Below are 16,608 nucleotides of genomic sequence, written 5' to 3' on the forward strand. Positions count from 1 at the left end.
AGAACTCCTTGAGTTTAAAAAAAAACTCAAAATAAAAATAGACAAAGGATATATAAACAAGCAATTCATAGAAGAAACACAACTGTCAATAAACATGAAAACACCCAACCTCACCAGTAATCAAGGAAATGCAACAATAATGTATGAAAACTTTTCCTTTACCCTCATTGGTTCCTAACATTCTTGACAATTTCTCACCAATTCCCAGAGCTTCAACACTCACCTGTATTCCTTATTCAACATCTACTCACTGAATTGACACACTTTTAAAAAAAAGACATGATCACCATCCTGACAAGCTTCCTGAATCTATTTCGCCACTGAGCACTGAAAAGGCCAGCACAGAGCCAAAACCACCACACCCCTGTCCCCTGTTACTTGTGCAACCCTCCTCCATCAGCAGAAACTGAGAACTTGTTAGAATTCCCAAGCCCCAACCTAGACCTACTAAATCAGATCTGTAAACACACATAACATATGTGCACATTAAAGCTTGAAAAGCACTAGATCAGAAGATTCCTCTCTGGGAAATGCGACAGGTTCCAGAGGAATGACCTACACATCCTGATACTGAAGGCCTCCCAATCACTCTACAAATGAAGCCCAGCAACTGAGCCACACACCCACAATGGCTTTCCAATCAGCTTTTCAATGTTTCATTTTCGAAAAACAACAGGCAGCCGAGGATCTCCAGTCACTTGAAGAATGCCTTTAATATGAAAGAAACCAAAATCAAACAAAAATCAAAACACATTCTCAAGAGGGAGATGACGAAAAGTAAAAAAGTTTAAATCCTATAATATCTTCAGAGAGTTAAAAAATATTATACACATGACAGAAACATGACACAACAAAAAAGAAATACTCAAAGAACGAAAAACAGCTCCCAGAAGTTAAAAATTTAGAGAAACTTAAAAATTCAATACAAGATTTAGAAGGTGAAATTGAAGCAATTTCCCAGGTAACAGAAGAAAAAGACAAAAGAGAAAATGAAAATAAGGTAAGAGACCAAAAGGATTAGTCCAGGAGATATAACACCTAAGTAACAGTATGTAGTATAAGAGAAAGATCAAAGAAAAGAGAAGGAATGAAATTATCAAATACACAGTATGAGAAGAACGCAGAACATGAATTCCCAGGCTAAAAGGTCCCTCAAGTGCCAACATAATTCATTGACTGAAGAAAAAAAAGCACAGGATATTTTAAAATATAAAAATAATGAACAATGAAAGCCATAAAACCAACGAACCAATGCTTCAAAATCCTGAGGGGAGGGCTTCCCTGGTGGCGCAGTGGTTAAGAATCCACCTGCTGATGCAGGGGACACGGGTTCGAGCTCTGGTCTGGGAAGATCACACATGCAGAGGACAACTAAGCCCATGCACCACAACTACTGAGCCTGCGCTCTAGAGCCCGCGAGCCACAACTACTGAAGCCCAAGCGCCTAGAGCCCGTACTCCGCAACAAGAGAAGGCACTGCAATGAGAAGCCTGCGCACCGCAACGAAGAGTAACCACCTGCTCGCCAACTAGAGAAAGCCTGCGCGCAGCAACGAAGACCCAACGCAGCCAAAAATAAATAAATAAATAATTTAAAAAAAATCCTGAGGGGAATTATTTCCAACCCAAAAGTCTGTATCTTCAAATTATCAATTGAGATTTTGCTTGTCTTCCAGGAAGCTACCAATTTGTGTGTGTCACCAAAAAGAAGGAATAAACCAACAAAGAGAAAAATGGGATCCAGGAAACAGAGGCTCCATCCGGCAAGAGAATTTTCAAGATGATGAAAGGAAATCTCAGGATAATCACTGGAAGAAGGCAGAGAAGTCCTCCAAGAAATAAATGAAACTGGAGGGAAGCCTCCAAAGATTAAATAACTGATTAACTGATGTGTCTGAAAATAAATGAGATTTACACTATTGCAGGAATGAGACTGAACTAATGACAGGTATATACAAAACTAAGCAAATGAACAATAAAGCAATTATAAACCCCAAGAAAAGCAAAATTCTGTGCCAGAATATAAACAGTACAGTCCAAGTCTCATTTGTAACAATAGTTAATTAGGCATAATGTGAACAATGAATACTGCTTAATCAAAGTGTGACATTACAATATCGGGAAAATGGGGACAGAAAAAGGTAGAGGCTAAGAACTAAATCCTCATCCTCTATAGTAGGAAATCAACAGATAATACCTAAAATGGAAAATAAACTCAGTTACCTATAGCATAAGAATGCCAAGAATGAAACTGGAAACAAAATATTGTATGAGACAGCACAGTTTGGATGAAAGCTCAGGCTGTGATTCAACCTATTTCTTAACTGTAAAACAGGGATGGAGACCACCTCGCAGTGTTACAAACACAATACTGTGTATAATATGTTGAACAGTGCCTTGAACATTATTAGTCCCTATGTGAAGAATGTGACTTGGTGAACTCTCATCCAGACAGCATTTAAAAAGTACAGCTGCGGGCTTCCCTGGTGGCACAGTGGTTGAGAGTCCGCCTGCCGATGCAGGGGACAGGGGTTTGTGCCCCAGTCCGGGAGGATCCCACATGCCACGGAGCGGCTGGGCCCGTGAGCCATGGCCGCTGAGCCTGCGCGTCCGGAGCCTGTGCTCCGCAACAGGAGAGGCCACAACAGTGAGAGGCCCGTGTACTGCAAAAAAAAAAAAAAAAAAAGTACAGCTGCATGGGCCCCACCCCTGACCTAGTGGATGAGAATCTCCACAGGCGTCTCTTTACAACTATGAGTATGGAAACTACCACCGCAGGTAAATGGAATGAACTTACTGAACCTCTAGGCAAATGATTATTCTCTGCCCCTCCAGCCCCAAACCCTCCTTAAAATTCTAAGCCTCTATCACCACCCCTTCTGCTGGGTCTTGCCTTTCATGTGTTACTTCAAATTCCATTTGCTTAAAAACTCTAAAACCACTTCCCTCTTCTGAGTTTCTATTAACTGCACCACTAGACACCTAGTAAGTTCAGAAAGCTGTAAACTTAGTTACATTTTATTTAACTCCTTTCTTCACTCAATAGCACCCCCTCCCCCAATCCTACCCAAGATTCTTCTTTGTTGGTACCTTTTCCATTCTTTCTTCCCACTCTTACCATCCTACACCCGGACTATTACAACCACCACCCGGGATCTAGTTTCTCTGCCTGTGCACTAGCTCCTTCCCATATATTTTACACAATGCTAGCAAATTTTCTTCCTAGAGCATTATTTTGGTTACTCTGTTCCCAAGACATTGACCTTCAGTGTCTCATGCTTACCAAACAGAATCTAAACTCCACCAAAGAAGTTTGACTACAGTAGAAAAACACTGTGCCAGAATTCAAAACAGCAAGATTAGAACTTCCCTGCCACTTATTAGCTGTAAGACCATGGGCAACATTATCCTCCTTAGGGTCCTCATCCACATAAGTTCAACCGCATTCAACTGTCCACATTCATTGAGCATCTACTATGCAGTCAATCACAGGATTAGGTGCTTGAACTAGAAGAGCTGTCTGAGATTTTTATCTATGACACTTAAGGCCAGACTCTCTTATAAGCTACTTTGGCTCATATCCTCCACCAACCATTATTCCCTAATATGGGCCTCCTCTAAATGCCTCTACTGGGTTCCAAGTAAATCGTTAACTTCCCTTTCGCCTAGCCTTTGTTCCTGCCACATCCCCACCCTCAAAAGGATCCTCCCACCCTCTTCTTTCCAAATCTTACCTCTCCTAGAAGACCCAGTTGAAAACCCTTCTCTTCCACCAGGCCTTCCCAACACTATCCTAATCATTTGACCAGTAATTACTTGCTACCTTATGGCATCTCTTGTGCAGTTATTTTACTCTTGTACCATTATTTAACTTTTCTGTTAAAATCTTCCATGTCCAATTTGATTAAATGTTCCTTGAGAACAGTCTGTAACCTTACTAGTGTCTACATTCCCCACCGTGTCCAATATCAAACTTTACTTACATCAAGAATATAGTCTTGATTTGTCAAACTCTAAAGCATTCCCAAACAGTAACCAAGTTACCCCAGAACCATCAATGTTACTCACCACTTTACTTTGCACGTCTGTGTGTTCCATTCCACAATATGTTTGTCATCTGAACAACTATACAAACAGCCATTGTCTTGATGCCACTGTATGCAATTGACTTTGTTGTCATGTCCACCACTCTGCAGATTTAAAAAATTAAAAGAAAAAAAATAAAGTTCATCTGTTATGACAATATGCACCCTAGAATCATTACTAAACACTTAACTAAAATGTTAGGCCTTAATCTAACTAAAAAAGCCTACCCATTAACCTAACTAAAATGCACCTATCCATTTCCAATATCAAAAATGAGATAAATCTTCTGTAACTTTATCAAATGTTTACTTTCCCTTCTCCTCTGCTGGAAAAACATACTTCTACATCATACGTCAAAGGACACTAGTCCTAAATGCCACCTGCTTTTGACAGGAACGCCAGCACTAAGCATGATAAAATGCTTCATGTACAGTGGCAAAAAGTTTGGGACACTTGAGTGAACTAATAAAGTCAAATCTTAAAGGGTTTAAAAGCATGTCTAGTTAAAACTATCCTTGAAAATCCCTTTATACCAAAACTATCTCTCAACTTTAAAAATCAATGTTCCTTCAGGGAAACACTAAATGTTTCCTTGTGTTGCAGCTCATACCATATGAAACTTTAAACACACTCAGCACAGCAAGATGCTGGCTCACTCAGAGGCACACAGGAATGGAGAAATCAACTGGGAAAGAGCAAATTCAAGTCTCCTGTCTCACACACATTCCAGGACAAGCTCATTCAGCAGAATTAAGGTGCTAAGTCACCTACGCTGTGAGCAATTATTGTTTTCATTCTTTCCATCTGAATTCACATTAAATATACATACAATGAGTCACCACTGTGTACACATCTAAGCATAAAAGTTAAAACTCAAAATCACTACTTCCATCATACAGATTGCTCCCATCTCAAAAGAAAAATATTTTTCAAAAATATTTTTTGGCTGCGTTGGGTCTTTGTTGCTGTGCGTGGGCTTTCTCTAGTTGTGGTGAGCAGGGTCTACTCTCCGTTGCGGCGCACGGGCTTCTCATTGCAGCAGCTTCTCTTGTTGCGGAGCATGGGATCTAGGAGCGTAGGCTTTCAGTAGTTGTGGTGCACGGCTCAGTAGTTGTGGCTCGCAGGCTCTAGAACACAGGTTCCGTAGTTGTGGCACACGGGCTTAGCTGCTCCGTGGCATGTGGGATCTTCCCGGACTAGCGCTTGAACCCGTGTCCCCTGCATTGGCAGGCGGATTCTTAACCACTGCGCCACCAGGGAAATCCAAAAGAAAAATATTTTTAAATGCTAAGTTCAGTTACTTCCCTTCCTTCCTACGAGCTATCTACTCAAAGAACTAAGTCCTACATTAGAGCCACACACACAAAGAACTGAACAAAGGATATGAACAGATAAATTCCATAGAAAGAATTCAGTAAGAAAATTTTTAATAGTAATTCAAGAGATACAAAGCAAAACAAAGTGACATTTTTAGTCTGTTCATCTACCAATTTGTTTAGCATTATAATATCCACCCTGGTAAGATTACAGGGCACTATCATACGTTGCTAGGGGCTAGCGTACCTTTTTGGAAAGCAATCTAGCAAGTGTCCACTCATTCATTAGTTACTCATTCAACAAACATTTACTCAATACCAATTACACGCCAGGCACTACACTAGGCACTTTCAATATATAATTATGTCTAAATCTCAAAGTCATGCAACGTAGGTTATATAATACTGAAGAGATGAGAAGTTATATTACTTATCCTTGATCATATAACTAGCAGGATTCAACCTCAGAATAGACTAGTTCCAAAGCCTGGGCCCTTTCTACCTCACCACGTCATCCCAACACTCCTTGCCCTGACCCTCTTGGTTCCTTTCTAATAAACTCATTCCCCATTAAAGATTTATATATAATCCTGGGAGGTATCAAATTGATCTAAAAAGGAGTTCTAGGCTCCATCAGCATCATGTCTGCAGCCACAGTAACTGAGTAAAGCAGCTATCACAGTGCACCAGATACTAGGTACGTACTGACCACAGAAAACTGACCAAATCAAAGGATGGGACCCAAACTATAGTGGGGTAAAAGCCCACGAGGACCACACTCAACTTGGAGGAAGGAGGAATAAAGGGAGATTTCCTTTACATATACCTCTGAATGCTTTAAATTTTTTTCAGTTGTATATTATTTTTATAATCTTTAATATAAAAATAAGTGATTTATTTTTATTTTTTAAATAAATTTATTTATTTATTTTTGGCTGCATTAGGTCTTCATTGCTGCGTGCGGGCTTTCTCTAGTTCCGGCGAGCGGGGGCTACTCTTCGTTGCTGTGCGCGGGCTTCTCATTGCGGTGGCTTCTCTTGTTGCAGAGCATGGGCTCTAGGCACGTGGGCTTCAGTAGTTGTGGCATGCGGGCTCAGTAGTTGTGGCTCACGGGCTCCAGAGGGCAGGCTCAGTAGTTGTGGTGCACAGGCTTAGTTGCTCCGCGGCATGTGGGATCTTCCCGGACCAGGGCTCGAAGCCATGTCCCCTGCATTGGCAGGCGGATTCTTAACCACTGCACCACCAGGTAAGTCCCAACAAGTGATATATTTTTAAATGCAGATATAAAATCAGATAAAAATTTTCACCTATCAAATTAGCTGGGTTTTTTTTGTTAGCCTTACTGCTGTTTTAATGGAATAATCAACGATGGCAAAAACACTACTGAAATACATGTACCGTCCTTCCACTGCTGATACAAGTACAAATTAGAAAAGCTTTCAGAAAATTGTTATACTATGTATAAAAAGGCTTAACACTCACACCTTTGACTCATTAATTACAGGTTAGTAATTCTGGGAACCCGTGTAAGAAGAAAAGAGTTTTATAACAAAAAAATCGGAAACTACCTAAATAGTCAGTAAGAGTTAAACCACCAATGGACTACCCCATTTACAGGATTTTATGCAGTCACTGAAAACGTTTATAACTAGTTCTCGACAAATACGAAAATTACTCATGTTGTAATTTAAAGGAAAATATCAGAATACAAAATAGATAGACAGAACCCAACTGTATTTTTTAAACATATGCATAAAGCAAAGAAATATGCAATCTATCAAAAGAGGTTCTCTCGGTGATAAACTTAGGTATAATTGTTTTCCCTTTTCAACTTCAGGTAGTTCCAAATTGTCTATGGATAGATGTTACTTAAAAGAGAAAACAGTCTTTTATTCATATATACAGAAAGCATGCCTATATACAGACAGGAGTTAAGTGAACACCAAAAACATACTGTAGTAGACACTGTCTGAAATACATTATGCCAGTTAAGTTACTGTCTTGCAGCACCAAGCCCTCACTTCTCTGCTCTGGACGCTGGGGCTGGGACTCTGCAAACCCCATTTCTGCTTTGCCAGCTGGATCGTTAGTAGGCTCCCCCAATAAGGGTGCAGGAGGGAGACAAGGCTGGAGTAGGAACAACGGAGGTGTTCCTTCCTGTCTCCCAGTTTGCATCACCCCAACATTTCTTCACCCCAGCAGGGGCAATCCTTTTGGCAGCAGCTGAACCCAATATGCAGTTTTTTCAACACCTGGAGAACCAGAGACACCAGCAGTCAGCTAAAACCCCCTCCTCAGAGGTCTGGACCTTAAGTCTATGGGGCCACTCTCCCTCAAGAGACATCAGCACAGAGAGCAATACCTGCTTCTCAAAGGTCTGAGTTTCAGCAATAATTCCACCACCTCCCTCGTTCCCTTGCCCTGGAGGTGGTGCGCTCCTTCTGCAGCTGCTGTCTGTGATACTCAGAATTCTTTCTACCCTTTCTTATTTTAAGCCTAGTCAATAGTTCTTCACACTCTTCATATCCTGACCTATAATAATGACTAAGTTACCTATCACAGCTTTAACAAATATTACTGTTCAAAATTTTAAATATGGAAAGGGCAGAAAAATGCCCCCATACTGCAGATCCTATAGCATATCCTGAGCTGCTTTGTTTTTAATAAGTCTCTAATAATCAGTTTCCTGTCATCGCTCTTTTATATAATATACACACACACACACATACTTACTATCAATTTACTGTGTAATTCTCCTTTTACTGTACTGTATAGTAAAATACTACCAACTGCTGTACCAAGAGCCAACAAGTCAACCTGGTTACTTGTCCCTATAGCTTCTGATTTCCTTTTTTTCCTCTGTGGACCTTCCTGGAAAAAAAAGAAAAAACAATTTTTTACTTTATTATTTCAAACACTGAAACATCATTAATGCATAAATGCAAATGCCCACTAGCCCACAAATGAATGTGACTGCTTCTAAGAAAATTTTTTTTTAAAGTGGAGATGTGATTTGCTCTCAGATGATTTCTTTCTCACTACTTAGAAAATAATTACTCCAATGGAAAGAACTCGTAATATTCTGTCCCCATCTCCTACCTCTCTGAAAGGAAGGCAAATAGGATAACTGGGTATGCTCTTGGTAGTATTCTACTCTTAACAAGTCCGAACAGCCTCAATGCTGCTTCCACTTCTCGGAAACCAACCATTCCCAACAGGTCCAAGTGAAGCCTCCACTCCGAAGCAAAGAGATTACAGATCCATACACAAGCAGCCAATGCTTTCCCCCTCCCACCTCCCCCAAAAGCTTTCCTTGCATTCTGGCTTCATTTTCAGGAAAAGGGACTCAAATGTTTTTATATCTATAAACATACAATTACCTCACTTAAGAGTCAAAAAATGGTTGTAACTCGTACAGCAGTGCAAAGCACACACTAAAGAAGTTGTTCCAGTGACTCTTTAAGGGTCAGTATGAAAGTTCCATGTTGTCTTCGTGATTCTAATGACTTAAGAGGCACAAGTTTCAATCTAGTGTCAAACAGCCCAAGACTTCTTTGATTTAATTCAAAAAATGAAACGAACAGCTCATCTATCCATCAGAAAGACAACCAACTGATCACAACTTTAGAGTACTACTTTAGAGTTTATAATGCTGAATAATAATTTATAATTTTGAAACTTTTCTTCCATATGTTTATAATTTTTTAAAATTAAAGCTTGCTAGCCTATGTTTTAGCATAAAGAAGTTCTGAGAAATCCATTCTTTTAGTGTAAAAGAGACCAATATTACAGAAAAGAGAACATTTTCTCCACAGTGGAAGATCTTTGCTCCACAGCACAAAAAAGCAGCCCAGGATACATAAAATCTGCCCAACCCAGAAAACCACCAATGAAAACTACGATGTTACCAGTGCATAAAGAAAATCAAGGAGCAAATTTATAAGACATGTTCCATTTTTTTTCTCTTAGTTATCCTCTAGAGATGTTACATTTGAAGAATTTGATTCATTGGACGCTCTAAGTCAACAAAAAGTTAAAAGATTTAACAAAAAATAAGATAACTTTAAATACAGAAAAAATAATGAACATTTTGCAAGTCCTGAGAAATGTATCCACATTAATAAACTCAAAAGAGAAGTCACAATTAATAGCCAAAGTATAAAAACGTCTGATGGTCCCCTCAGTAACATTCTTAGTCAGGAAATGTCCTAGGCCCCACCTTCAGTTACATGAATTTCTAAAGCCGCCTCTGAATGATTCCAGAGGGCAAATGTGGTTTCTGCATAAGGTTATGGACATAAACACCTATTTCAGGCAAGGACAATAGAGGAAATTATACCAACCTACTACTACCTCATCAGAAAACTCTCCTCCGAAAGATTCTAGAAAGTATTTCTTCTATTCTTGGTTTTCCCCAAATCAAATTAAAATTATCTACAATGAGGTTTCTAACGTATGAAACATAGGCTGGTCCAAATATGTATATGTTTTTCTGCAGATGTGAATTTGCATTAAAAAGCACAAAGAAATTTTAGAAATTAAACGTTAACATATTCAAAGCCCTGATTTCCCTATCAGCAAAATCTATTTTTAGGAGAAGCAAGCAGAGGCTAGTGGTAGGAGTATCACAGAATCTATGCCCAATTTTGAGGATCACTGGTCTAAACCTAAATAATAATCCAATTAATTAACCTCAAAGAACTAATGACTCATGTATGTTTTCTCCGAGTTGGATGATTTTTTAAAAATAACTTCCCATTCAGCAGGATGTGCATGTCCAAAAAAGTAAGACATCAACCAGATAAGAAGTTTATATAACCAATGTGCATTTTAGTGAAATCCAATATTTTAACTATTACCCCATTACTAAATATTTCTGAAACCAAGAGTTTAGTGGTACTGATGATTATAGATTATGACAGACTTTTGTTGGTATTTTCTATCAGAACCTGTTATTTCTGTGATCAAAAATTTCAATGACTCCCCAGAGAAGAGTAAATCAAAAAAACTGTTTGGTAGGGCTTCCCTGGTAGTGCAGTGGTTGAGAGTCCACCTGCCGATGCAGGGGATGCGGGTTCGTGCCCCGGTCCGGGAAGATCCCACATTCTGCGGAGCGGCTGGGCCCATGAGCCATGGCCACTGAGCCTGCGTGTCTGGAGCCTGTGCTCCGCCACGGGAGAGGCCACAGCAGTGGGAGGCCCGCGTACCCCCAAAAAAACAAAAACAAAACTGTTTGGCATTCAAAAGCATCCACAATTTGCCTCCAAACCACCTTTTCCAGTCTTATTTCCAATTCCATCCTTACATTGCACTCCCTAATCACGAATACACTTTCCCATTTGCTTTTTCCTCTTTTGGGAGGGGCCTTTTTCTATCCGTCTCAATTATCAATTTGGTTAAAAATCGATCCTTGCTTCAAGGTCCACCTCAAATACGATCTCTCCACAAAAACCTCTTCTTTCAGACACAGTATATCTGAATCGTCTGTATTTCTTCTTTAATGTCTTAGTCATACTGCTTTGTTTCATGTCATGTGCACATTAATTAGATGTGTGAATATATAAAGTGAATGGATAGGGTAGGCTAAAAATTTAGTTCATATATCTGTAATCAGAAAATCTGAGTTCCAGGGAACTCCCTGGAGGTCAAGTGGTTAGGACTCTGGCGCTTTCACTGCAGGGGCCCAGGTTCGATCCCTGGTCAGGGAACAAAGACCCCACAAGCCTCGTGGCGTGACCGAAAAAAAGAACAAAAACAAACAAAAAAAGAAAATCTGAGTTCCAGAAAGTACTAGGAACGAAGACCAAAAGGATTTGGTCTATTACTTAGACTAAATAGTCTTTTCCAATGTGAGGGGCTGACCGAGCTAAGCAATAAATGCCAACAGCAGTCTCAAGAAAGCAGTATTTGATCCAGAAGGCAATCAGAAGGCTGAGTGAGTCTAAATGTGCATGATTTATAAACGCAAGGCATAGTACAAATGAAGTGAAGACAGAGGGAAAAAGCACATCCAATTAAGCCCTGACTCTTTAGACTAAGATCCCAGAGTAAGAAAAGAGTTTACATGGAAAACCAATACACACACTCATAAAAATGTGTATATAGCTGAAACAAGTTTCACCAAAAAACTTATCCTTTACCATGCAAAATACACTCTAATATTGTCTACTTCATCATTGTAATGCTGTCACAACCCACCAAATCTATTTCACAATCCACTAATGGTTCGAAACCTATTTGTGAAAAATACTGACCTCTAGTCACTGAAAATTACGGCAAAGTTTCAAGTTTCACTCTGCAATTAGTCTCCTATGCCATTTCTTGGCCTATCTTAACTGTCACTTACTCTGGCAAATGTCTAAGTTTCATAGGTAACAATGAACAAAATGTGTGCATTTTACATGTAATTACCTACAGTATGTACATCAAAAACAAATTCTAATACACAGGAACTTCTATTTCTGCCAATAAGATTTATTAGGCAAACCATAGCCTTTTGAAGTTTAAACACTGGAGAGACCATAAGACAGAGCATTATACAGGAACACAACTGGACTGTGCTGCGTCCCTAAGGGTTAGGACTGGGGATGCTCAGATTTTTCCTAGAAACATCCTTAATGCTGCTGTGCTTGCCCTGTCCAATGCCTGAAATGCCATGTGCCTCCTTTAATAAGCACTAAGCCATATGGGGTCATTTTAACTACAGTGACAGCAAAGTAACATAAATGCATTTATTGTGGTAGCCAGTCTGTTTCTTCAGGGCTCTACAGCAGTTAGAGAAGGAAAAATTGAAAAGTTTGGAATTAAAGGAGCAATGAAATAGCAGGGTCAGTTCCTGGGTAGCTCAGCCACTTACTGTGTGCCTCTGGCATATCATTTACCATCTCAGCCTCAGTTTACACACATAAACCTGAGGAACTCTAAAAACAGCACCCATGCATAGTCCATCAATCCATCTCCTTGCACTTTTCTCATTATCTGAGGTCCTCTTCCCCCCAGGCTCCATCACCCAAATAAAATGCTCAGCTATATGATATATACAAAAATCTTCTAAAACCTACTGTGACATAAATGCAAAGAATTATAATCATTTTGTGACCAAGAAGCAATCTAATTTTTATAAAAATTTATGAACCACTGCTTTAGCTCCTGTTACCCAAGAAACCCAGCACCAACTCATTTTTCTCCACTGATAAGAGTAATGTCACCAAACTTTGTCCTTGGGTGGCAAACTGCCAGTTACTGAACCAGATGCAGAATACTCCTACAAACTGATTTACATGTAAAATAAGGGCTTAAGAGAGCATCTTAAAACTTAAGTGGCAAGGATCATAACCCAGGGACGTGGGAACAAAGGCAGAAAATGAAGAGTGATTTGTAGCAACCGCTATCTTTAAAAATCACATCCTCCCAACTCTCAATTCTGTGACTGAAGATCTAAGGTTACAGTAAGAGCACTGGCCCAGGAGTCAAAGTACTTTGACTCTAGTGGCTACAGCTACTTCATTGGTTAATAAGGCTTTGGAGAAGTCATTTAAACTTTCTTAGTTCTGATTCTCAGTTTTTAAAAATGTAACAATTACAGGGCATTTCACAGAGTCAGGTGACTAAAGTGAGAGCATACAAGTAAAAGGACACTGAAACCTGTTAGAACTTTTTTTTAATGTAGTCCAACTCTTTTTCAAGGAGGCCTCCAAAAGTAAAGTGACTTGCTCAAGGTGACAAAACAAGTTTGAGTCCTGGGTATGAAACCAAATCTAGGTATTTTTCTATTGTATCAGACTACTATAAATAATCCAAAACTGACTTTTAACAGGAAATTTAAGACCAGGCAAAAGTTTTACTCCTGACACATACAATATGATTGTAAGTCAAGAGAATATCAAGTGGGTGACAAATATCTGCCAGCCTAATATGAATGATTTGTTCGAGATAATAGAGTTGGGCTCTAAATACCTGCATTCTAGTCCTGGTTCCATTTTTGGTTTTTCGCAAGTTGCTTAATTTTCCAAAGCCTCGGTTTCTTCTTCACGAACAAAGCAAAAAGTTAGTCTTTATCTACCTTGCAGGACTAACCATGCAAATAAGAGGTAATAACAACAATTAACACTTGCAGCACTTACATACCAAGAACTACTCTAAATGCTTTATGCATCATTAAGTATGTTAACCTTCACAACCACTCTATGAGGTGAGTACTATTATTCCCATTTAGAGGCACAATTCCTACGATGAAGCCAAGCCTGGGTTCAAAGTGAGGAAGTATAGTTTGGGTCCATGCATCTAACCACTGCTCCACATTTCCTCTCACCATTAGAATTATTAACACTTTACAAGACCGTTAAAATACAAACACAGAAATTTGAAAAGGAGAAATATGCAGAGTGCTGTCATCTTAATGACAACTGATTTTTTTTAAAGTCCTAGTCTTATGCTTGACTTAAGGGCCCTGATAAGGTCTCTTTAATGATCAACAGGAGTCACTTCATCCAGAAACTTTGAAAATCAAGCTTAAGATCTGAAAAACACCTAAACATACTCAACCAAAGTATAACAAGTTAGATGTATCCCTACTTTCAACCTAAAAAGTTAGCAGAAAGTTTCCTAGGATAGTCAGGTGGAGTTAAGATCTATACTAAACACTAACTTTTTTTGTGTGTGTGTGTGTGTATGTGTTTAAATACTAACTTTTTAAGGTTTACACACAGTGTCACCTAAATACCACACAACTCAATACTTGATGCTTCCAAATCACACTGCACTGATTTGGGTTGGCTACCTTATACACGCAGTTCCCACGTGCGTGTGAAATAGTGCTGATGTAGCCAAGTGACTCCACAGTGAATGACATCTTTCATTGAATCCCTAAGAGTGAGAAGCCTTCCCTAACTCAGCAGTGCCCCGTGTAAGAGAAACTTCACCTGGACTCACGTTCGTTAAGTTAAACTACAACTTCACTTTACCTCCATATCCTAATGCAGACTTCAGACTTGGGGAAAAGGGGATGTATAAAGGGGGAGCCGAGCAGATGTTAAAACTTTAAAAGCAAGAAGGTTCAGATGGCTTACAATGGAAACGAGTCTGGGAAAAGTCAACACTTTCAAATAGTCACATCCTGGACGTGGAAGAGAACACGTGGTGAGCCGGCCCCCAAGAGTGGGGGGTGGAGGGGGTGTCCGGAAGCAAGGAAATAGACTTGTTCATTCTAACTGCCCAGCGCAAGGCCGATGAGCTGGGTAGGGGTCGGAGAAGAACAATACAGCCCCAAGGTGGGGTTCTGTCAAAAGCCAGTGCTCTGAAAAGCGCAGAGAGCCAGGCCTGGTAGCAGGAAGCCGCTCCTGGGGGACCCGGGGCCTCGGCGAACATGGCGGCCCCCGCGACGGCTGGGCCCAGACCACATGGAGCCCGCCAGGAGGGCTTCGGTCCGCTGCCCGTCGGATCCGGCCGCGCCCTCTCTCGTTGCCCTCAAGACAGGCCACGCACGGGGCTGACGGTGTGGGCCCAGCGCGCGCCTCCACCGCGCTCTGTGCCTCCTCGCCCCGGGCCTCGGAGGGCCACGCGCGATGACGGATCGCGCGCCGCCGGGCCGCGAAGCGCTGAGGCTGAGGCTGAGCGGCCACCCGCCCCGCGCCATCCAGCTCGCTTTACCTTGGCCTGCAGCCGCGCTGGCGCCCAGGCCAGGCAGGTGCAGGTACCGCTGAGGTGCGCGGAAGGCACGTACTCCTGATGCAGCCGGTTGCTGGCTGTCTCCCACACTCTCAGGTGACCGTCTGTAGACGCTAAAGCGAAATAGGCCTGGCTTTGCGGGGAGAAGGCGCAGGGGACGCCCGCGGGGGAGAAGGGGTCCGCAACACCTCCGCCACCCGCCGCCATTGCTGCTCTGGCTCCGCGGCAGCCACGTGTTCGCCCGTGCGCAGGCGCACCGGTACGGGGCGGGGCCTGGAGGGGGAAGTGGGGCGGAGGGAGTGCAAGGAGCAGAGGGAGTGGCTCTTCGCGACGCAAGCGAGCGTTGGACGGCCTACCTGTGGACGGTGGCCCAGTAGGCTCAGTACTAACTTGTTATGGGGACGTGTGAAGGGGCTTGACAAGACTCCTTCCTTTAAAAAAGAAAGAAAGAAAGAAAGAAAAAGTTTTGGGGTTTTTTTTTTTAATTTAAATAACATGATTGAACGAAATGTTTGAAAGAAATGTTTACTTATAATTCCGTGATTGTGACAACTGTTTCCATTTTTCCTTATCCACTTACGGGCTGTAATCATGTGTTCACATAACAACAATTTATTCAATCATACCAGTGTGAAAGTAACGGTGGGAGAGGCTATTCCCTCTTCTTTCGTCAAGATTTATCCCATGTTACTGCACCAAATAGAGTTTTTTTAAAGTCTCCATAACATTTCACCAAATCTATGCATTCTGATTCAAGAAATGGCAGGTACTGTTCAGCCCACACACAGCTTACTGACCAGCAGGAAAGCCATAAAACACTACCCTCAGGGCCATGGGAGACTCTTGAGTCTTTCACAAGTAGGGAAAGCCATGGTAAAATTTGCAGTTTATGTTATTTGGAAAGACATAAACTGATCTACATTTTATTTTATTTTTATTATTATTTTTTTTTTGCCGTACTTGGGCCTCTCACTGTTGTGGCCTCTCCCATTGCGCAGCACAGGCTCTGGACGCTCAGGCTCAGCGGCCATGGCTCACGGGCCCAGCTGCTCCACGGCATATGGGATCTTCCCGGACCGGGGCATGAACCCGTGTCCCCTGCATCAGCAGGCGGACTTTCAACCACTGCGCCACTAGGGAAGCCCTGATCTACATTTTAAAAGGCCTCCTGGATGCTGGATGGAGACTGTAGGGGGGGCAAGAATGAAAGCAAAGAGACAAGAGAGAAGGAGGATGGTGGGTTGGACTCGAATGACGTGGTAGAGGTGGTGAGAAGTGGTCCAAATCCAGATTTAATCTGAAGTTGGAGCCAACAGGACTTGCTAAATGGATTGATTGTGAAGGATGAGGAAAAGACATGAGTGAAGGATGACTCTAAGGCCTGAGAGAATAAGTGAATGGTGATACCATTAGCTGAATTGAGGAAACGGGTCTGGGTGGAGTAGAAATCAACTGTTTCTGTTTTGGACAGTTAAGTTTGAGATGTTCAGTAGACATCCAAATAGAGTGGTTCAGTAGGAAGTCAGATATATGAGTAGATC

General features: G+C 41.3%; 1 protein-coding gene across 1 annotated transcript in view; it reads right to left on the reverse strand.

Annotated features, from left to right (window-relative positions):
* Positions 1-15,311, reverse strand: part of WDR43 (WD repeat domain 43) — a 50,407-nt gene extending 35,096 nt beyond the window's left edge. The window contains exons 1-3 of the mRNA XM_060168794.1: positions 15,050-15,311; positions 8,135-8,272; positions 4,068-4,189 (exon numbers count right to left, since the gene is read on the reverse strand). Coding sequence (XP_060024777.1) covers positions 4,068-4,189; positions 8,135-8,272; positions 15,050-15,274 — 485 coding nt within the window. The 5' untranslated portion in view covers positions 15,275-15,311. The remainder of the gene's footprint in view (positions 1-4,067; positions 4,190-8,134; positions 8,273-15,049) is intronic.
* Positions 15,312-16,608: the final 1,297 nt, after the last annotated feature.

Source organism: Lagenorhynchus albirostris, chromosome 13 (genome assembly GCF_949774975.1).
Source record: "Lagenorhynchus albirostris chromosome 13, mLagAlb1.1, whole genome shotgun sequence".
Taxonomy (NCBI): domain Eukaryota; kingdom Metazoa; phylum Chordata; class Mammalia; order Artiodactyla; family Delphinidae; genus Lagenorhynchus; species Lagenorhynchus albirostris.